Genomic DNA, 24282 nt, shown 5'->3' on the forward strand with positions numbered 1-24282 from the left:
TAGAGTGTGTGTCCTTCCTCTCAAACACACAGGAAGTACATTCCTTTTTTTAAACATGACATTTTGTCCTTTCTCTCTCTCTCTCGTGGGACTGACAGTTTGACGTCTGTGAGTTCGTTGATTCAGCAAATAACACCCTAAAGTCTGCGGTGGTGCGTTCACTGTCTGCCCATCAATGAGGAACAGGCTTGTCTGAGGGTGAAGGGATTTCCCTCCACACAACACAAGACACTTTAGGTTGCTGTGATTTCAATCTTAAAGGACAATAACAGATTTTATTTTTTCTCATTTTATTGTTTCGCAAAATGAAAAACAACTTCCACACAGTCACAATCTATTACAGTCGAATCTCTTCAAAGTTTCTAACTGTAATTTCACTGAGATTCATTTTCTGCCTCCTGTCAGTCATGCTGACTGTTATGGGATTAAATGGAGATCTCCGCTGGGAAATAATTCCTCACAAGATGCCTGACGAGCTTTTGTTTTGTTGGTTTAGACAGCAGTAGTTGGGTTTGGCACTGGAAAGGTTTGGACTTGCACGGATTAAAATACTTATTGCATGAATTGCAAAATTATTACCAGACGTGTGACTAAGAAAGCCACAGTTAAACAAGTGGCTAGCTGTTGCAGCATTAGCAATGTTAGCAGTGGATGCCACTGCTCCCTGCATCGCCCCCTGCTGGGCTGCAGGATGCCTTACAGAGTCTGTACCTGTGTTAGTGTTGGGTTTAGGTGCATTTAATAGTGTGGGACAGATGGAAATCTGCCTGAAATAGAGTGGGTAGAAGTCTGATAACAGCAGTCCATGAAGTTGTAGTTTATACTGTGTTTTGTCGGCCATTTTACCCATTGAACAGCATCATTTCTCACGTGTCGCTTGTGTCATTTCGCTGTCATTCAAAATTCGCCCTGGTAGTTGTGCAGTATTTTTTTGGTCAAATAAAAAGATAAAAAAAGTGCAGTGGTGGTTTAGGATGTTAGGACATGTCTGTGGAGGAGAGGGTCACTGTCGTCCTCTCTGGGGTCTCTCTTTGTCCTCCAGGGTTTCAGATACAAACAAAAACATAGTGCTGCTTGGCACATAAATGTGGGAGAAAGAGCAGGTTTCTTAATTACAGAGTTTGCTAATGAACAAGCTACTTGTCAGCCCAGCCCACTGTGATGATGACCAAGTGGTGCATCATGGGCTACGTGTGTGTTAGGGTGTAAAACCATAAATGTTGTACCCGTACTATACTTATCTATACCTACTTACATGATTATCTAAATCAAGTTAAAACCACATGAATCAAGTAAAATTTGTGTCAGCCAGTTATCAGCCAGTTAGCAGAGCTGTGGGACGTCCTGAGTAGGAGATGATGACTTAAATACAAAGGCTGATTTAATTATTAATTTAAAGTAAATGAGTGGTTCAGTGTTATTTGCGTTCCCATTGGCTGTAACAGCGTGTCGCTCACCGTCGTCGTCCATTCAGAGAGCTGAACCCAGTGAAGGAGCGGCTCCTGTGGACCAAGCCTCCATCTGAGGGGGAGTCGAATCGCAGCTTCACCGACATCCTGAGGAGACAGAGACAGACGTTAAACAAACCAAGTTCCTGTTTCCAATTCAGTCAAATTCAGTACGATCAGATGATGAGGAATTCAGTCACATAAATTCTGCCACCAGTTCCTGCAACCTGGTCTCCTGGAAATTACACCTGTGTAATGTAACTTAATTAGGAAAAATCTTAGTTGTAAGTGTTTGTAAATGTTAGGAGACAGGGTCCCAGTTCAGGCTGTTCACTCTTTATTCTGATATTTGTTGTTGACGAGAGCTGCTGCTGAAGCCAAGAGCGTAAAACTTCAATACTCTGTCGTGTGTTGTTGTTTTTTTATTTCTAACGTCATCGACTTTATTGTCCTGTTTCACCTTGTTGTTCGTGTTCACTTCTGCTCATCACACACATGCAAACACTTATATCAACAAGACCACCCTTACTCTCAGACAGTCCACAAACAGGAAACAGAGCACCAGCTTCTCTGGGAAACATTTTAAAAAAAGAAAACAGGAACATCTTGAAACAGACACACAAATATGTGCACACACTGGTGTACAGATGGAGGGCAGTTATATATTTGGAGTTATGAGTTTGGAGTTTGTGTGTAGCTCAAAGTTTTAATCTGAGGGTTGAAGGTGTTGCAGGTGTGGACTTTATCTTCACGATGATTTCAACATCTACCGCGTTTTTTTAAGAGTCTGAGATGATACAGGTTTCTTTAGGTTAACTGCCTCAAAAAGCTGCTAAATTAGAAATTTGATTCAGATAAAACAGGATTATTCTACAGGAAAGTAAAGCACAAAAGCATTCCTCCATGACAGTTAGGAGAAAAGAAAAACAACCAAGTGTGGCACAGAGTAAAAAGGTCAGAGAAGAGCTGGTTTATACTGTAAATAAATCAGACCCTGTTTAGTTTTCATACACAGGTAAACAAGCTCCAGCTCCACAGAAAAATCCTGTGTGTTAGTGTGTGTGGCGCCCTCACACACACACACACACGGGACACACACACGCAGTCTGGATGCCATCTGCTCAGAGACTTTCATGTGGTTGCTGTGAACACAGAGTTTGGTTGAAGCTAAAACAACAACATCAGTCTTCTTGTTGTCTTCATGGTCATCAGCTGATTTCTTTTAAACGAGTTCAGTCTGATGTAACGAGGGGGAAAAGATTAATCACAGTCCAAACTTGTTCACTCAGCGTCTAATCCTTGCTGACTGTTGATGATGTGTTGCTAAACATCACAAATGTGCAGAATTTCCTCCTGTTCTGTTTCCTTTTCTTGTTTAATTTTTGGTGATTTTCTTCAGGTTTTCAAGTTAAAAGCTGAGTTGGTGTGTATTCGTTGTGTGTATTTGTCGTCTTGCTAAAGGTCACTCGCCCGCTCCCTCAGGATTTGAGCCTGCTACTACTGGCTGCTACTATGGCTGAAAAGATGCCGCCAGTATAAGTAGTTCAGAGTAACCCAGTTAGGAGTCCTGACCCAGAATGTAAAACACACTCTGGTCCTGATGCCAAAACCAACACCGTCGCCAGGCAACCACACATAACACACGAAGGGATGGAGAAACCAGGTCTGAACCAAAGTTAGCCAAGTAAGCACTTCTACTGCTCCACACACACACACACACACACACTTGGTTTCTTACTGCACAGTAGGTCAAGTAGTTTTAGTTTCATGGGGATAAACATATTTAAGTGTTATTATTTCAAAATCTTTCTTCATGGCAAACCTGAAGGTCAGAGAGTCTCATAAGAGTCTGTCGATTTAATTCTGTTGATTGTCAGTAGTCGTGGAAAACAGAGAGAGAAGATGAAGGACAGAGGATGGTGTCGTATCGTACGCTTCCCTTTGAGGGAAATTTATGATTTTGGGCAATAAAATTGACTTGACTGGACGTCTGTATCAAAGCACAATACTGAGGTACTTGTACTTTATCTGTATATTTCTACTCTACATTTAGTGCTTTTTACCCCACTACATTTATCTGACAGATACAGCACTGGTTCCTTTACAAAATTACTTGAAAAGATATAGTTATAAAATACAATGCATTATTAAAGATTAAACCAAACCTCCTTGGATGTATGTGACAACAGGAAGTTCTTTACCTGGAGAGATGCATTCATGTAGTTTGGAAAAGAATTTACATGAGTGGCTCTGGTAGGAGGAATACTGTGCCAGCTTTTTATAGAGAGATACTGTATATATGTAAAACCATGACGAGTGTGTATTTCTTATTATAGCCTGATAAACAAATGCTGAGTACGAGTTTTAACCTCAGGGGATCAGCTTGGTCGTGTTTAGCCGAGAGCATTCGTCCTGGCCGAACGCCACGTCGACCAGCTGTAACAAGTGATGTGAGGAATGTGATACACGTCAACTATCAAATAAGCATAAAGTCTATTTCTGCAGACACCGATAACATCCATCTCCACCTGTCTGCTCCGTCAGTCTCAACATGTCAGCGCACAAAATCACCTGCAAGAAGCTTCAGCTGTTTCAGTCTATCCCATCACATATTTGTCTTGTTTTACCCTCAGCACATGAGAATCATGTCTTCATAGCAGCAACAAAAACCTCTGAAAGTTTGAGTTTGCAGAAAGAAACTGAAACTGCAGAACTTCAGAGTTATTGTGATGATTCACTGAGTTGTAACAGGGAGAATGAAGCCTCTGTCTGTCTCTTTGTTGTTATTATCTCCCTGTAACTGAGTGACAGTCAGCAGCTTAAACTGCTGGAATCAGGCCCAGAGAGTTCAGAGTAAGGCTGAACTGTAGATCAGTTAAAAAGAGAAGTCATTAAAAACCAGCGTTCATCTCTGATATCCAGCCTGGAAACTGACGGAAATATCAAGAAGTAGAAACAGCGTTTGGTGTGTTTGTTACAGCCACAGCACTTCCTGCTCCAGAAGCTGGGGATCATGGGTAATATACACCACTCGGCTGTGTTTCAGAGATGAATAGGCTTTGTTTTCTGTACATGAAAACCTCTCAACCACTCAGGCTCTGAGAGAATTAATTACCACTCGTGGCTGCAGGGGGCGCTGCCGCTCAGCAAAAATTACATTTTGTTGCTTTAAATTCAAATTTTTGCGAGTTACACCTGCTTTACCCCCCACCCCCCCAAAAAACAACAGAGTGTCAGATTTTTCCGTAACTTTGTGTTTGCTCAGAGGAATTTGGGGGATTTCCTCTGATCCAGTGAATCACCACCACATGTGGCCATGAAGCTGAGAGACTGACTGAGGGAGGGAGGAGAGTTGTGGTTGTTAGCGTGATAGTAAAGAATAAAAAAACACAAACAAAGCAGGAAAAATAATATTGATTGGACGTTGTGGATTGAGGAAAAGTAAAATTACAAGAAGGAGAGAAATAACTGAACATCTGTGGGAGAAAAAAATCAGGGAAACATTCACACGAAATCCCCCCTAACAATGTTTAAAATCCTGACACACCCTCTACTCCTGTAAATGAGCTGTTTTAAAAGGAGGCTCAGGGTCACACACACATACATGCACAGCTGACGTTGTTGGATGTTGACGAATACAGAGGCCTCAGCTGTTTACACTGAGACAGAGACGGTAGGAAAAAGAGAAATGGAGCAGAAACAGAGTGAGAATAACGTGGCTGCAGCGAGGGAGAGAAAGCAGGAATATGTGAGAGGGATGTCAGTGATAGAATCATTTATATTTTGAATCCTCTTCTGAAACATGAGCATCACACTTTGATATTTCTCTCAAAATGATTTCACTGAAGAAACTCCAGCTGCTTGAATTATAAATCACAGTGATCAAAAAGTGTTTTGTTCCAGAGAATCACAAACATTTGTGAAACGAGAGCGACATCAGGTTCAGGTTCCACGATGTGCCTCGGTGTTTCACGTGACTTTGTTTAGGTTCAGTCCAAGTCTCAAGTCCATTCAGGAGAAGTTAAAGTCTGGTCTTTATACACAGATGGAAAGACCAGATCCAGGCCTTGGAATTAAGGCATTTTAGTTTGTGTCACTATGATAAAGTCCCTTTAAATTCCTGTGCAATGAGGGACAGTTATGAAATGTTCAAGCTGTGAAGCTTTGTAAGGTCTGACTTTGACAGATTTGAAGGCAACGTGAGGCCACTTTGGTCCAGACTGAAATGTCCTGACTACTGTTTGATCGTTTGGTGAGAAACTTGTTCAGGTGTTTGTGACAGAGGAGAAATCCTGATCTTTAACTTACAGATGATCAGTACGGATGAATCCGAAACAATAGTTTTGCTAAGAACTGAAAACTTTTCCTTTTGCATTTTAAAAAAGTTCACGTGATAACATAACGCAGTAGCATGGAGCCGGACCTGTAGTTGGTGATGTAACTTGATGAATCTGTGATGGTAAGCGTGGTGTTTTCAGAAGATTACACTCTGGAGCTCAGTCTGTTGTAAGTCTGGTTAAACTCTGGTTGGACTCTGGTTTGTTTTTGGTGTGATTCATTTGGGCAGGTGTGAACACAGTAATCACCAAGAACAAGAGGAGATGTCCTTGGTCACATCCTGAACAAACTCTGGAGAACTTGATCCAAGTACCAGGTGTACTCTGCAAGCTTGTATCCAGGTGGATCCCTTCGTCTGACGGCAGCAGATCTTCTTTGCAGAGTGTGAAGCAGTAAAGTGTTTTTATGACTTTTCCTCAGAGTGCATTCATTCTTTCTGCTGGTATAGTTTTGTCTGGTGTGTCGCCCAGATAGTTACCACAGTTATGAGCAAATGCCAATTCTAACGTTGCTCCATGTTGAATAACTCAGCAATGTTTCTCTCACAGTAGGCATACTGTACACTGAACCAGTGTACAATTACTGTGTAATATGTAATCACAACCAGCAGAAACAATGGCCAAACCAAGGCTGCAAGAATAAGATCCAGTGGCATTGGTGAGAATAAACCAGAGAAATCCTTTAACTTCTGGCCAGTAAAACAACGTCAGGCTCTGGGTTTTTGGTCTCGATTAAAACAAAGGAAACTTTCAGAGGTGATTCTGTGCAGTCAGCTGTTCCTGCAACCTCCACCTCTTTTCTTTCCAGTCATCTTTCAAACTACTAATCCTTTTCCTCTTCTTCTTCTTGTGCATGGGGAAGACTATTTGTATTCTTTGATATTTTGCTCATTTATTTTCTGATATTTTATAAGATCCTGCTGTTTTCATTCACACCGGCGCCCTGCCAGCTGATTTCACAGATGATTAATTAGCTGCTGGTTGGCTGGAGGTGCGGAGGTCACCGGGTGCAGCCGGCGTAGCTTTTGGTTAGCTTCTCATTTCACCGTGATTGAAAACGACCGGGAACAAGATGTGGAAAAAGAAATAGGAAAGTAAGCGTACTAATTACAGTTTTTACTGATGTACAGAACAGAAAATAAATAATATCTGGAATGTGATTCGAATGTGAAACAAGGAGGGGGAGGCACATTCCTCGAGTAATGAAGAATTCAGGGGGGGTGAAGTGTGTGTGTGTGTGTGTGTGTGTGTGTTCACAGCGTTTTGAGGGGTGTCTGGAGGAAAGCTCGGGTGAGATCTGGTCTTAAAAAATTAGCCTTGACCTGTAAGTGATTTACGGGGTCCCATGTGGTGAAGAGGTGGGAGGTTGGGGCCTGTGAGTGTGAAAGAGTGTGTGTTTGTGTTTATGTGTGTGTGTGTGTGTGTGTGAGAGAGAGTCTGGTCCGGCCACAAAGCTGTTAGCATGCAGCAGACCCTCATGAGGGGCCCGTAAATCATCTGCTGTGGCAAACACACACACACACACACACACGAATACACACATTTGCACATAAGCGGACACACTTACATGTTTGCATTCACACACAGACGCACACACACAGTTCAAGCCTCCATGTTGAAACACAAACAGAAGGAACTGATTTTCCTCCTTCCCCCTCTCTCTCTCTCTCTCTCCTGTCTTTTTGTGGGTGTGGTGTGACAGCCTGTTTTACATGTGGGTTCTGCGGTCTCTCTGGTAATCACTCTCCTCCAGCTCGGCGTAATTAGCCTCATTTCTACTTCCACGTTCGCCCGGTTCTGGCTCTGTAATGATCAGTTCCTTCCCTCGGTCGCAGCCGGGGCCTCGGCCATCAAACAAACAGGTTTGTACGTGATGGCGGACTTGAACCCTGGAAGCCTGGGAAATCCTGGAAAGTCAGGGGGCCTCGGTCACGCACGTTCAGTGATTTAAGGGAGCATGTTGCATTCACTGATTTTCTTTGCTGATCAATTACAGAGCATGTAGCTTCAACAGGAGGAGGTGGAAGGAATAAGTACATGTACAGAGGTTATTTACAGAACAATACATGTTTTTTATGATTAGTTTTTATCTGTGTCAGAACGAGTCAGGCTTCTTCAGTTGAATCTTATCAAACATTTTCTTAACTCAGAGAACAGAGAGCAGTAAAATACAGAATGAAATTCATCCTCAACAAAAAACACATAAGTGTTGTTCTTCAGGTGTTTTTATATCTGCCCACCTCAGCTGCCACTGGTGACGTATGAGCACACAAAGATCTTTGAGTTCTCTTTAAATTACATCTCTTATGTTGTTTTGTAAAGTAATCGTCTTTAGACTTTCCTGTCTTGTGTATAAACTTTTAATAGTTTTTGTTTGACTGTATTTTAATTACACTGTAGATTTTTCATGAAGACGAAATTAAAATCAGCAAATATAAATGTAAATGTAGTTTACAGTGAATTTGGACAAAGGAAGAAGCTTTTTAATGTCATGACATGTTTTTACTGTTTACAGATTAATGGATAATAATGCAGCCTTCTTTAGTCTAAAACAGTTGGTTGTCTTTATAAACTTGTGACATGGGTTTGTTCACAATTTAAGATCTTGATCTGAGAAGTAACAAGTAACTCCAGCTGTCGGTTTCATCTTCATAAACATTTTCCAGAAAGATCTGTAATAATTTATCCAACATGCTAATCTGATAATCACAGGGAGGAGCGATAGTTTAGTTTTAACCACAATAAAATGCTCTTTTACAGCATTAGTGTGGTGAAACAGAGCTATCATATTCTCCGTGTAATTAATAAAAGGTTGTCATATTTTATTGAAAAAAAAAATCTAACGCTTTAGTAAGTAAGTTATCAGCAATGAGGCGATCTTCACTGTAAAACAGTCAGGGTTAGAAAAGCAGCCAGATAAATGTAGTGAAGTACAAGTAGCTCAAAATTCCACAGTACTGGAGTAAATGTACTTCTTGTTCCCCTCTTTGTTCCCCTCCTCTCATCCCTCCTGTAACTCTCTGTTTTTTGTCGTCTTGTGTACTTCCCATCTGCCCTCTTTTTTCATGCCCCCATCTTTCTCCTCCAGCCCTCTCTGGCTCAGGGAGCATCTGTGATCTCTAGGAGACAGCTTTAAATTACTCTAAACGCTCCTCTGGGACTTTGTCCAATTTCCAAGTAAACACGATCCACAGAGCATCTTTTATCGAATTAAGACCAACAAACGAACAAATCTATCTCAGCTCAGAGTCGTGCCAGTGAAGTTATTGGCCATAAATCATTGGATCAAAGAGACAAGAGAAGGAAGAGAAGTGTGTGTGAGAGAGACGGAGGGGGTTTTTAATTATCTTCATTTAAATTAATACAGAATGGATTCTTCCTAAATGTTTTTGTCCAGTTTTAGATCATTGCTGACACTATGTCAGGCTCAGTGCCAGCTCAAACAGGATTGGCTCATTGTGGAGAGGTCAGAGGTCACAGATGACTCATATCCTCCAGGGTGAAGAAATATGTGCTGTTCTGGATACACACACACACACACACACACACACACACAGAAAGCTTTCATACACAGTGTTTGCAGTCGTTCAGTTTATTGTGTTGTCAGTGTTTTTATTCGTCCATTTGAGGTTTAGAAAGTTTTTGTCAGTGATGGAAAGTAACTAAATACTTTTACTCCACTACATGTACTTTAAGGCTTTAGTTCCTCAGATGCCTTCCTGATGGTACTGATGACTGATAATAATCTAAACATCTACGTGACCATTGCACGTTATTATTCTGAGATGGGACCTTATGCATCATGAACGCTTTGACTTTCGGTACTTAAAGTAAAGTTTGATGCTTTTGTGCTTTTAGTTTTGAATGCAGGACTTTAACTTGTAATAGAGTATTTCTACACTGTGATATTTCTAGTTTTACTTGAGTAAAACATCTGATACTTCTTTCATTACTGCCTAAAACAAAGTGAAGTGTTTTCAGATCTTCCACCCGCACACAGTCCGAACTGCAGCAAGAGCTGGTGTCCAACAATTTTCTAACTTTCCGACACCGACAATCTGACAAACACACCTGCTTCTTGCAGTGATTGGCCAAGTGTGTGAAGGTGAGAAATTACAGAGTACAGCTTCTTCATGCGTCACCATGACTGCCTCTAACATCGGACTGTCTGTTCATCTATGTAGCTTTTCACTCAGCCTGTGTTTGTGGCCATTTCAGTCTGGTATAAACACTTTAGGCGTCTTTCTTTATCACATCTTTTTTTAGTGTTGTTCCTCAGTTTGATTGGCTCTCGGAAAGAGACCTGTGCGGGATCATGATTATTTCCTCTGGAAATAATGTTTATCTACAAATAATTTCTATCAGCAAATATAGTTTGAAACATAACAGAGCTCAAATGATTTTTATGATTAAGGACAAAACAGTGAAAAATCTCAACGCTGACTTGAAGCACAAGACAAGATGCATTGGTTTTTTCAGTGTTTGACCAAAACAACAAACCCTCCCTAACCTTTACCAAACGTTTACGTAGCCTAAACCTGACAAATAAATAGGACTCAGGACATGAACCTCGCGCCCTGGTGTAAAGTCGCCCACTCAAACCACCTCCGTCATGAAAGAAACAAGAGCCAAAGCAGCTAGTAGTTTTTGAGAGAGAGATTTGGCTGTAAACACTAATGACGAGGGTGTGGACGGCCATGTTTCTTCTTCTTCATCCAGTTTAATGTTGCGTCACTGCCTTCTACTGTTTATCTTTGTACTTCTCACAGAGTATCATGGGTACGCCTCGGGGCCAAGTGTGATGCTGAAACGTTTGTGGGAGAGATGGGAGAGAGGATTAAATTATCACTCCACTATGAACTGGAACACAATCAGAGGGTCAAAGGTCGAGGGCAAAGGGAAGGAATAAATACGTCTGTATAAATATACCGCACCTCACAGAGTCAGCGTGGTGTTTAGAGGTGAACTGAACCCCGAGATGCTCAGAAAGTGGCTGCAAGACAAAACAAACATCCAAGAGCAACGGATATGTAGCTGGTGATGACACATCGCAGTGATATGATCCAGTCTGACTGGTAACGTTCACTGATTTTGCCAAATCAGACCCTCGTGTCCTCACCACACACTGAGGTTTTGTTTTCAGGTCATTTGATCGATTGTTGTTCTAAAGTGAGCGAATTAGCGCTGAACTGGAGTCGTGTTAACACCAGCTTTCAGCAGTCCTCTCTGACAGTGTTTAGATTTAGTTAGGAGGGGGAAGAAGGGAGGGATAGACAATAAGAGAGGGGGGATATGGGGGGCACAATCCTCAGGGTGATGGGAAAATCTGATAGAGAATATTTGAGGAATGTTTTGTCAGACCAGGGCAGTGAAAGAAGAGCTCACAACATGTCAGTGTTGAGTTACAAAAAGCAGTGATTCATAAGCCTCCAGTTGTTTTCCTGTGTCCCTGTGTGCAAATAAATGAAATAAAGTGTAAACATGACAGTTTGCTCTTTTATTGGGGTTATGTGATGGACTGTTTCTAATGAGTCATCTTTATGCCTCGTTGTTGCTCGGGTTAAACAAACAAGATGTAATTTGTGAGTTTTAGAGGACATAGCAGTGGATTTTGTTCCCTTCAGACAGAGCCATGCTAATTATTTTCCAGCAGTTTTACCGAGCAGAACGCAGGAGCTGCTGGAATCCCACTGCCTCAACCGGTCAGTTTGTTTGTGTTATTGTGTGGTACTTTTATTAATGTAAACTAACAGCAGCAGATTAAGAACTCCTGCGTTCTGCTCGGTAAAATTCCTGTTTTTGTCAGTGGAGTCTGGTAGTGATATATAGTGATGTTTCTGGTTAAACAAAAAGACACTTATAATAACAATCAGAGGCAAAAACAAGCACTTTAGTGGACGTACGCTGACGTGCACAATGTTAAACTAATGAAGGTCAGCACAGACATTTTCAAATTCTCAGCTGTTAAGTTGCTTTTTACGTACCTGCATGCAAAACACGCAAATATATCCAAAGTAGAAGTACTCATTATACAAGACGGCTCTTTACTGTGTTTTATTCCTATATCTTATAGGTTATAGACTAATTTTAACTTCATCACATAATCTGATGTATGATGTAAACAATTATAAGATGAATTATAACGAATGAATAAAATAACACTGACAACAGAGTGAGTTACTTAAATGAATAAAATGACCTACAACATGTTTACTTGCTTTAGGTAGAGCTAAACTTTGCTCTCAGTCTTCCCGACATTATTTCTGCTGTAATTAAATAAGATGTGAGACAGTGGCAGGCAAAAAGGGACAACTGTCAGTTCTTCCACAGGAAATAGTGTAAAAAAAAAAGATGTAGGTTAAAGGAGAGAGGAGAGAGACAGAGAGGAGTCGTCTTTTTCAGTTGTCATTTCTCTGGCTTCACATTTCAGCCGGTCATCACGTGTCTCCTCTCTCTTCTCCTTTTTCCATTTTCTCAGATTTCTTTATCTCTGCCTGTCCTCCTCTCTCTACCCCCCGTCTCCATCACTCTGTTTGTCTCAGTCTCTTTTCTCTCTCTGTCGTCTGGCTCTTCTCCCCCCCATCTCTGCTCTCAGTTTTAACTCATTCTGCAGATCGCCCTCACTCGTCTCTCCCTGCCCATCGTTCACCTTCATCCCCCTCTCCCCGCTGTGTGTTGTGTTATGTGGCGATATCCAGGGTTCCTGTGTGTTTAGGCCGAGCCAGAGCAAAGATTAAAAGACTCTAAAGTAACATAATCTCTTAAATCTATTGACATAAACTCTTTCACACACAGAGTACATCTCTATTTTCCTGAGGAGATACAAACATCTGGGCTCTTCACACACACACACACTCACCTCCTCTGGCTTCTCTATGTCCTCAAAAGATACAAACATCTGTACTTTCCAACACACACATACACAACCCCTGCGCAAACACTTAGATGTTCGCGTACACACTCATCTCCTTCCACGAAAGATGAAAAACATCTGCCTCCTCCAACACGCTCGTATGGATTCAGCGTGACCGTCTACATCTGTGTGTGCTGGCACTGTTGATGAGCGTAATCCTTATCTGATTATGTTCATCAATAAACAGCTGAGTGAGGAGCTATGTGAGCAATGTCCATGATAACTAAAGCTTAAAATCCAGGCTGTTTGTGTTTATGAGGTTTCATAAGAGCGAATTATGATGAACCCACACCAGAAGATAACTGGGCTGATTTTGGTCCCGACAGCCGCGGGGTTCTTCCAGATTCTAGACCCGATTATCTGTCCAGATGATCCTGTGGTGTGAGGCGTTCACAGACATAATCTTAATGTTACCCGTTGGATCTGAGTCTCTCTAACTTGCTCCAACCAGAGCGAGCTGAGCGTTTGTTTGTATGATTAGAATATAAAAAATCAGTGTTAGGAACATCACATAAAACTGAAAGGAATCCGTCCTTAATCCCTAATTCTGCCCACTGAGCTTCACAGGAAACCAGCCACAAAGAAAAGTCACTCACTTTGTCGTTGAGTTTTGTTCCGATGGAAACATCAACAGCTGTGAAGTCGCCCTGTGTTCAGACTCTGCTGGCGTCACTTCATCTTCACACAACACTGATACAAAGAGAGAGAAAGATCATTCTGGTGAGTTTCTGCTGAAGAGAAAAGGATGAACATGAAACCATTCTCATTCCCAAGTTGTCACTGGGTCACCCTTTAGCATCAGAGGTCCAATAGACTTCCATTATTCTCTGCTGCATTGAAAGTTGGTGCATGAGTCAAGCAGACATATACAGGGTGAGACCACAATATGGTTTTGAAGTCACAGTGAACTTTCTTACATATTAAACCGCAGCGCCATCTTTCCCTAACTGTAACCGAACCTGTTGTCTGAACCTAACCACAGACAGGATGTGAACCCTGGTCTGTGGTGTGACGGTTGTACACGTTGTATGACCGCCGACCACCGAACCACCTCTGGACGACTCCGCTGCTGTTACTAAATGTAGAGCTTCATTTCTCTATCCACTGAGAAATGATGCTGAAGTGGTTCATATAACAGGTTTCTGTCTGTGGCACTGATAAAAAAGTAACTAACAACTTTTATAAATATAACAGCGAAAACAAATTTACAACAGAAAGTTGACAAAAAGCATTCATTTGATGGGTAGTTTACAAAACACGGGGTCGCACACTAATCAGGAGGTCGGTGGTTTGAACCCCAGCTCCTCCTGAAGTGTCCTTGGTCGAGATACTGAATCCCAAAGCTGCCTCTCATGATGTACAGTTAGTGTGTACTTATGTTTAGAACAAGCTCCATATAAACGCATGTGAGTGGGTGGATGTGACCTGTGGTGTGAAGTGCTGACAGTCTGTGGAAATGTTGGATTTAAACGTATGTCTGTGTCGGTTCTCCGTCGTCCAGGTTTCATGTCTGAAAGGCTGAAATGAAGAAGCCTTTCAGAAGAGAGGTGAAACGTCTTCGAGAAACCTGAAAGAAGTCCAGTTGTCTTCAACTTTAACTCATAAGATGAGCTGGATTTAAACGTTTTATCATCTCACACAGACAGTAGGAATCTCTGAGATCGGGAGAGTACAGTGAAGGATATAACCCACTTCCCTCTTAAGTCAAATCATCCAGAAACTGTGTATTATCATGTATGAGACTCACTCATTCACCATCTATTCCTCTCTTTCTGTCTCGGCCTCAGTCTCTCTTCTGTCTTTTATTTTAACAGCTGAGAGGAAAGAAAGAGGGAATCCCTCCTTTTCTTTCTCTCCTCATCCATCTCATCCTCTGTTGTTTCTGTCTCAGATAGAGAGATCACCCAGTCTGTGCACCTCTCTCCATCACTCCTTCTCCCTCTCTCTCTCCTAATTTCTCTGGTCTGTTTCTGGGTATCTGTGGTTCTCTGTGATGTGAGTGACAGGAGGAGGAGGAGGAGGAGGAGGAGGAGGAGAGAGAGCTCTGGGTTTGTAATCACTGTCTCTCCATGGTCTTCCCCTCAATTAGCCCTGCTGTCAACACTACTTTAACAGGTTCTCTCTCTCTTCCTCTTTCAAACACAGTCGCACACAAACTATGTGACGTGATTTTTTTTATTTATTTTTGCCGTCTTCCATCTTTCACTCCCAGTATGAACAATCTGCAGTGAGTTTCAGATCCTAGTCAAATGATCCCTGTCTGTTTTATGACCATTTATGATGTTTTTGGATTAAAATAGGATTAAAAGGTTGAGCTAATTTTAACTACTTTATATGCTGTTGGGTGGTTTAATCTACAGCAATAGATTATATTCTATAAGATCCCTGTCTGTTTGTAGCATTGCTGTCCTGTGACGACCAAATATCTCATTTTTCCATCTTATCTCAGAGGGTTTTGAAATAGTTTATTTGACTTAAGACGCAGGAGAATTGTCTCTATGCATGAAGGAACATTTCATCTTTCAGTTCACTGCAAATATTCAGATATAAAGTTAGTTTTTTTCTGTGTGGAGTTGGATGTCCTCCCTGTGTCTGCATGAGTTACTCCTGGCTTCTCCTCACAGTCTGAAGACATGCAGGTTAATTGGTGACTCTAAATCGTCTGTAGGATAGTGATCTGTACCCGACATCTGCAGGGATGTGCACCGTGTTTCTCCAGAATACTTGTACAAACACTGCAGGAGGTCACTTTGAGAACTGAGCCTGATACTTTTCATGTAATAAAGTCGACTGTAACTCTCTTTCGTACCACACCGAAAGCTCATCTGAGACAACTCTGCCAGACAAACGACTGCCTCGAGTGCGTCGAGTCTAATGGGTCTGTAGGTTTTATCTGTCCGTGTGCTGCAGGCATCAGATTGTTGATTTAAGATACTAATAGATTCAGCAGAACCTGGAAGGAAAGATGCTCTCAGCAGATGTAGTATATGATACCTGAGGGTCCTGTTTCGGCAGACTGGGATTCATCTGAACTACTGGGTGGAAGCTTGTTAGGATTTAAAGCTGTGATATACGACGGTATTTAAATGAGTTTACCAGTACTGCCTCCTGTACTGTGCTGTACGAATCCAAATAGGAACATTTAAAACACAGAGTTTGAACCTTCGCTTCCAAACTGAAACTAAAGATTTACAGTGTTGTATTAATATGTGAACCATGTACCAACAAAATCAAACTTATTCATGTTTTCAATGAGGGTATAGTTGGTTCAGCCTGGTTGTATATAAACGTAATATATAGGAGGTAGAGTTGCTGCATGCTGCTTTGGGATCCTCAGAACATTTACTAGATTTGTCACAGAAAATAAAACACTAGTATTTTTGTGTCCCAGAGCCATATTCCATTCATAGTAAATTTAAATGTCTTCGGTTGTAGCTTTGTAGCTACACTGACGTCTCAGCACATTTCTGGATCACTGCTGGAGAAGTTACAAGTATTGTAACCTCTTTACACCGGCCTGATGACTCTGAGGGGCTTTCAGTTCTCACTTAAGAGATGCAACCAACACCTGTTTGAACTTTTAGCTTAAAAATGTGAGCTGCCCTGTGGATGCAGAGTCTGATGGATTCAGCAGAGGACAAGGAAGGACCCACTTTGCAGGTCATTACAGTTCTGGAGGGTTTTACAGCTGTTACCACACTTTAAGATTTACACAGCTTTAAAACTACTGCCTGAAAGTTACTTATAGGATCTAATGAGGTCAGCAGTTAAACTGAAACTAGTCTCGATTACAGTTTACTTAGCATGTTAACTCTATCCGATCTAAATCACTTTAAATCAGAAAATACAACAGGACACTGCTGCACTTTGTGTGGTCAGATACTTCTGTTTATAGTTGCACTAAAATGTGTTGCACTGCCTGAAACAACAGGTGAATCAGTGATTTCTGCTTCTGTCCGATCTTTCATCACAACCCAGGGATGTAAAAATGCACATTTTCTACAACATGTTCAGTATGATTTTGCTGTCCTTTTGCAGCCAAGCAATGTCTTTACAGTTTGAAGAAAGGTCTGATGTTTCATTTAGAAGATTAGTAACCAGACATGTGACAAGGAAGGAAAATATCTTTAAATGTTATTTATCTGCAAAAAAGCAGCAAAATGATCATAGAAATTTCTTAGCATGCACCAGAATGAAGTGATTTTACCTCAAACAAACTCAATAAAGTTTTCACCTTTACTGTTTTTCAACAGTTTTCTAATGTGGTCTCCCTAAAGTTTCCCTACAGCGCAGGAAGCAGAGCAGTTTACATCTCTGGTATGTTTGGAATAAACAGAAGAAGTGGGATGATGGTATGAACAGAAATAGAACATGTGCGACAGAAACTGAAACCTCACACACGGCTTTACTGAGGAAAGAGTTCAGAAACATCACAACAGCGAGAGGAACAGCATGACAGATCTACTTTCTGCACCGAGAGTCAGGAAGGTCCCGTCTCCATCCACCTGACGTAGTATTACTATCCTACTGACGGTAACAGAGAGAGACTGATTGAAATGAGACCATTGCTTGGCTGGTTGTTGGACTTTTGGTCGGTTAAAGCAGAAACTACCAGTGTCGTTAACAACACTGTCAGCAGCCCAGCAGCACTCAGACACTCATATGCTAGGCTGTTACAGAGTCTTAACTATTTGAACCTTGGTTTTTCTGTGTGGACACTGGTCATATTAAACCTGATTTTAATATGAATCGGTGGTTTCATATCTGGGTTCAGTGTGAGCTCCACATGTGAGCGTAAAGGTTGCAGGCTCTGGTTGTGCAGACAGGCCAAATGAAAAATGTGTAGCACTAGTACAAACACACACACACACGCACATACACTCACACACACTGAGTACAAGAAAATAAGAATAAAGATCACAGTGGGAACCTGTTTGTGTGTGTGAGTGTGTGTTGTATTTGATACCCAGTGGCTCTGTAGGGAGTGAGGCCAGTGGGTTCAATCTAGCAAAGAACAACTTTTACTTCTACTACACACACACACACACACAGAGAGAGAGACAGAGAGAGAGAGAGAGTTCAGTCTGTTAGCGTAGCAGTCTGCAGCTCCACCACAGCTCAGCAGGCAGAGACTTGTTCTTTCCTTTCAGGTGATTAAAGCTTGAGCTTCATGACTAATTGGTTGTTATGTAATATAGTGATCCTTCCAAAGGTGGGGAGCAGAGAAACTATAAAACCTGCTTCACTTTGTTTGGTTTTGAATCTGTGAACACTGTGTAGACCTGTCACCCATCACCTGAGGGGTCTGTGAGGAAATCAGAAATCTTTAAATTCAGCACCTTTCACTTCATATCTTTGAATTGCGACACTTGTTTCCACTGTATGAAGTCTCGTGAACCAACTTTGCAACTGCGTATAAGTGGAAGGTGTCTCATCCAACAGGTGTAGCTCAGGTAGCGACGTGGCAGAGAGGACGGCCTTTATGGTGTGGAAATATTCATGTTATGTTGAATTTTACAGAGCAATGTTTCCCGACACTTGCCATTCCGAAACATTCTTGGGCACAAGTGTGTTTGTGGGATGCTTCAAGTCTTTATAAAATAAAGAAATCACCAAATTCAACAGCAGCCATACTTATACATACATTATCCTAAATCCCTCGAATGTTAAAATACAACCAACAGCAAGTGAAAGCACTGGACATCTTCAGACTGTTGAGGAGAAATTCTGTCTCTGTGGACGCTTTAGCAGATGTTGTTGTCAGTGTGTGTGTCAGCTCCCAGGTTTGATACACAGCCATCACTCAGTCACGGCTGTTGGAGTTTGCAAACTGCAGCACTAAAGCCATGCATGAGATTACCTCAAGAAACTGGGGATGCGGGATTTCTGTATTTTCTATTCAGACCTAAACTATAAAAACGACCACCCGTCTCTCAACTTCCTTTAACCCTGTGTCTGTATAATGCTGCCTTAATTTCTGCGTTTCTATCCCATGGCCAAGATGTTGCTTTGCGTTAGTGCAGCCGGCGCCTTTGTGAAGCAGAAACCTGATATCTGAGAATGACTAGAAAGCTTGTATGTGGCACAGCACGCAGAGCTTCATAAAGACGAAGGCTCCCTGCGGCTCGGCAGGCAGAGGTTTGGAAAATCAGGCTTGAAACCTGCACCGCTGCCAGGACTGTGGGGGTCCGAATGTACGTTCTCTCTTTAAAGCAGTGTAGATAAATACGTCTGCCAACAGTCGCACAACATGAGCCCTTAAAAAGGTCACACATATTGTATATTACTGCTGCATTTTGCAGCTTATTCTTTTTGTTATCAGGCCGTTTGGACGAGTTATATGATGATTTATTCTTGTGTTTTCACTTTTCATAACTCACTCTGATCGGAGGGGTCGGCCGAGAGCCTGAAACCTAAATGTGAAGCAACATACTCTACATATGAGGAGCTTTTTTTACTGGTGTTTTTCCTTTCACATGATTGACTTTACTTGGCATAATGTAGGCCATTGAAAGGGCCCTGTGGTGTGAGCTCAGCCAATCTGGAATTTCACCCAAGTGTGAAATGGAAATTCTTGTTCTGCCTCCTGAGGCCACGAGCATTTTGCTGAGACAAAATGACACTCGTAGGGGGGGCGTCCTGGCTCAGCGACGGCTCAGAAAATCCACCTTAAAATACAACACTCGAATTTAACCTGAGACAGATTGGTGGTGATTTGTGGTCCGATGTGAAGCGGGAGAAAAGAGATTCAGTTCACCAGGTCTCTTTCTCCTCAGCAGGTAGAGCAAAAACCACTTGCTTTAGAAAAACCGCAGCTATGTTCAGGACTCTGCTGGTGAGACTGAAAACCTGTTGAAACAGTGATCCAGCTCCATGATGAGAAACTCCAGGTGGATGTGGAACAGTGACGTGGTTCTCACTTGAAAATGCTACATATTTGGATCAATGATTGTCTGTCTTCACTTGTGGACATTAACTTGAGGATAAAACTAAGTATTTTTAGCCACAGTATTGTACTTACAGGAGAATTCACAGTCAAATTCTCCTAATCAGCAAACTGCACTTTGCTGGCTCAGTCCTTAATTTCTCTTTTAGCGATGGGAACTGTGATAGAGCCTCAGCTACTCTTGAATGCACCCTTATCCACAGGCACCTAACCCCACCTCTTTTCCTCCCTTCTCTGCTGCCCTTTCACCTGGAAGTACTCGGCAATAAACACACAGACACAGGCCACATGCTCAAACATACAAGAGAGTAGTGGGGATTGTTTTCCTTGTATTACACCTGGACATATATTTTCTCATACTCCAGGTGAATCAGCTTTGGTTGGGTGTCACTGTGCAACAAAGAAGGTATTTTAATTTACATTTCTTAATTTTACTGTTGTTTACATGAGTTAGACTGGTCCTGCTTCACCTGGCTTCCTTACCTTTGCTTACATAACCTACATCACTGCCTTTTACAGAGTATTATGCATATGTTAACATGAAGCTGACTTTTTACAGCTTAGTCAATGAAATCAGTTACTGACGGACTCAGTTTACACGATGACAAAATACAGACTACGCTTCTTTATAGCACCGCTCTTGTGCGAGAACATTTTCATATTCTTGTCCTAAATCATATTTTTTCTCTGTGGGGTTTGGTTTTATACAGTTTCCAAGTCAAGTCAGATTCACCAAACTCTCTTAGCTGCACAAACTGGTCGTGAATCACTTCAGTGAAATGATGAGATGCTTTTTCACGAGGGAGGAGATTTGATCTTTAGGATGCCTGACAGCCCCTTAAATTGGTGTGTTCTGTAAAGTCAAGTGTTTGTGAGCGAGTTTCATTCACTTTGCTGAGCCTCAATAAATCAGCAGAGGAAGTCAGTGTCAGTTCTCATATAGGACCTGAAAGATGAAAAGATTCACTGTGACATAAATAAAGAAAAAATAGTTTAATAAACATGATTGCAGTAGCATATTTATGTCCAAATTAATTTTGGATCATGGTGTTATGATTCTAAATGTTTCCCCCGGTGGAAAAAGGCAGACTATCTCTGAACCACTGGAGAAGTTTATGTATCAACATTAAGAGAAAATTCAAGCACAAGCAACAGATTCTCTTAAATCACTCATGTGCCACTTAGAAAACAAATCTGCCATCTGGTTCTTGCATGAGGCACTGTGTGTTTTGTCCATGAATAAATCAGATCAAATTTTTGTTTTTATTCATTTCTGAAGGTCTCACTAATTCCTGCATCAGCTCTAAATGTTGTTAGATGTTATCCCTGAGTATACTAGGCTATTTCATTTAGTAATCCTGGTTCAAACTCAGTTCAGGAGGGTTGTGTTGTGTTTAATATGTCAGTCTGACACAGGGTAGAACTTTATCTTCTATCAGTAGTAAACACAGGAGAAGCTCCAGGGCAGGGGCCACGTGCTGCGACATGATAAAATACACACACACACACACACACACACACACACACACACACACACACATCCATACATACAAACGAAGGGACGTCCAGATATTATGAACATATTGTTGATGTTGGACCATGTGTTTTTTCCCTGTGACATATGTCTTCTAAACTGTATCTAACTTTATTTTATAATAATAATTAATAATTTTGGAGATACGCGCACACACACACACACACACACACACATTGTACTTTAAATCCTCTTGCATGAGACTGACCCTCACATTTATCTGTGTCTCTAGATTGTGTCTGGTCTGTGTTTCTAACTCACTCTGTGGACCTGTCAGGGATCAGAACATGGGTTTGACCTTTGACCCTGGGTGGCTGCCAGTGTTGAGGGTGGTGCAGTGTTGCAGCATCACTGTGTTATGTCAGACTGGACTCGTGGGGCTTGTAGATCACTGTGGAGCCTGGATGAACTCTCCAGAGTTCGACCTTACTATTGTGTCTTTGGCCTGAGTGTGAGGTTCACAACACGTGTGTGAGAGTGTGTAAGAACAGGATGTTTCTTTGCCAGTACAGGTTATAATATCAGCTTCTGGATCACTGTGATGGTTCAGTGACTGTCGAACACCTGTTGCTGCTCTGTGTAACTTTGGTTTTTCAGGTATGATCTCCCTCTGACTGAGTGATAGTCAGTGGATTAAAGCTGCCCAGAGAGTTCAGTGCTGAACTGTAGATCAGTTAAAAAGACTTAGAAGTCATTAAAAACCAGCGTTCATCTCCAGCCAGGAAACTGACAGAAATATCTAGAATTAGAAACAGAGTTCGATGTGTTTGTTGCAGCCACAGCACTTCCTGCTCCAGAAGCCGAGGATCATGGGTAATACACAGTGTTTGGCTGTGTTTTAGGGATTGATAGGCTTTGTTTTCTGTACATGAAATCCTCTTAACTACTTGGACTCGTGGCTTCAGAGAGCACTGCTGCTCCTACTTAATATCAGTATTTTGATTTCATGATTTCAGGAAATATTGTACCTCGTATGTCCATACAAACGGCCATAATAACTTTTCAACTTAAAAACCTATGGATGATTGTATGAAATATAACACGAAATGCATCTCAAACTGTGCAATAAGTAACTTTGCTCAGTAATTGATTGTTGCCATTATTTTTTTTAGAGGTTTTAGAGTTACTGGATGCAGTTTCTTTCCCAGAATCTCTCAGTTCTCCAGTCTCAGATGTGGGAGCTCACTCAGACTCTCAGACAGATACATGTGTAAATGCAAATCCAACAAACTGGTCATTGTGATAGATCATCTACTGCATCTCAAGCAAGTTTTCCAGGCTCCCACTTCATTTATACAGTTCATTAAGGCGTCTGGGAAGCAGGAAATCAGTCTGTTCTGTGCTGCAGTAACACAAAGTTCACACATTTTGTAGTTAATTTTGTGATTTGACGTTTTTAGAATAAATTAAAACACATTAGTCCGCCCACTCAGAGCTGCAGCCATTTCTTCTACATTGTGCTCAAATATCAGAGGCAGATTAATTATAGCAATAAAACCCAAACTGATGCTTGGTACCGTGATTATGATGTGTACTACAAGGTGAGCCTTGTTCAACATCGTGCCCATAATCACTGAAAGAAACCCCTCGTGGGTTTCACAGTTATACATCATTTAACAGCTGCTGTTAAACCTTTCTGTAAATTAGTGCACATAAAAATTAGAAAAAGCAAAAAGGCTTTCTGACTACAGCAGCTGGCTGGTTTGCAAGGGAGCAGCCATTTCCACTGTAAATCATAAAACGTCTTATTGAACTTTATGTAAACTACCCTGGAAGGTTTAACTGTTCACAATTCAAACCTCTAAAACTGAGAGGAGTTACACAGCCAGACGTGAAAATACGCACCAACACTAAGCAGTTAAAATGTCTTCCACAGTGTCCATAACTCTACTGAAGCATAAATTAACCGAACGAGATGTCAGATCCATCAAATAGTTGTTTTTAAACCAACATTTTTCCTCTCTGTGCAGAAACAGAAGTGAGGAGTTTAAAAGACTGAAGCGCTGTGGCCGTGCAGAGCATCACAAGATAAATCTGAAGGTATGTGAACTGATTAACGAGAGAGGAGAGAAGGAAAAACAAGGTTTCTCTACACAAATTATATTTATCATTTGGACTTCACTCTAGTGTTTACACTTTGATGAAATATTGGATAATTTGACCGTTTGGGGATTTAAATGTTGTTCAAATTAAAGCAGATTAGAGGAGGTTAGAGGTGAAATGTGTCCTTCGTGTGCCTGAGACACAGTAGTTTTAAGGGGTTTAAAGAAACCAGAAAGGCTGAAAACCACTGGTTTAACTTTTAACAACACAGCATTTTGTGAGCTTCTACAAACTTATGTTTTTTATTTAGTCTTCTGTAAAGTAGCCATTGTAGCCAAATAAAGGAAGTGTAGTATTTACAGCTGAAATATGGTGGAGTACAAGAACAGACAGATAAGGTAAATATTCAAATGGAAAAATTCTATGTACTATGCTTGAGTAATTTTACTGATTTACTGATTGATCCAGGCATTGGAAACAGTCTTACACAAAAAACAACATTTAAATGAGACTCCTCAGTTTTAAAAAGACTTTCAGCATCACCACAATAATCTTCGCCTGATGCAGTAACTCAGGGACGAGGGCATTCCCCCTGTTGTGTGCAAAAAAAAAAAAAAAAAAAAAAAAACTATATGTCTGGGGACCATGAATAGAGCTTATTCTTTGGACCTTTACTGTGTTCTTGCTTTATTAGGCAGCACATTGCAGCGAATTGCGACAGGAAATATGTCAGAGCGCAGACAGGACCTCTCAGTGGTTGTGAACAGTTAAAAAAATGAACAATGTGCCAAGTGTGTGTCTGACTGCTCAGGAAGCCCTAAAACCTAACAAATGACACATTAAAATGATTTTCACAGACTCTTAATTTGAAATTCTAATAGCTAGGTTAGTAGGTAAGGTTATGGTTTTGTCTGGAAATGAAAACATCACAGTTAAATGATTCATGAGAATGTGTGTTCCCTATACCTACTGTATGGGATGGGAGCTGCAGCTTCTGTTCATTTTGTCTTTTCATTTGAGGAGAATCAGTCGTCGTAGAGAAAGCCACAACTGGAGCTTGG

At 41.3% G+C, this 24282-nt stretch overlaps 1 protein-coding gene across 2 annotated transcripts in view; it reads right to left on the reverse strand.

Annotated features, from left to right (window-relative positions):
* The window catches only part of ripor3 (RIPOR family member 3), a 51615-nt gene that overhangs the window by 18963 nt on the left and 8370 nt on the right, over nt 1–24282 (reverse strand). The window contains exons 2-3 of one of the 2 annotated variants that reach the window (XM_018702959.2): nt 13295–13388; nt 1458–1556 (exon numbers count right to left, since the gene is read on the reverse strand). In XM_018702959.2, the coding sequence (XP_018558475.1) occupies nt 1458–1556; nt 13295–13326 (131 nt within the window). In that variant the 5' untranslated portion in view covers nt 13327–13388. The remainder of the gene's footprint in view (nt 1–1457; nt 1557–13294; nt 13389–24282) is intronic. The other variant, XM_051074201.1, reaches the window with a different exon arrangement.

The sequence above is a fragment of the Lates calcarifer genome, linkage group LG12, assembly GCF_001640805.2.
Source record: "Lates calcarifer isolate ASB-BC8 linkage group LG12, TLL_Latcal_v3, whole genome shotgun sequence".
Taxonomy (NCBI): Eukaryota; Metazoa; Chordata; class Actinopteri; family Centropomidae; genus Lates; species Lates calcarifer.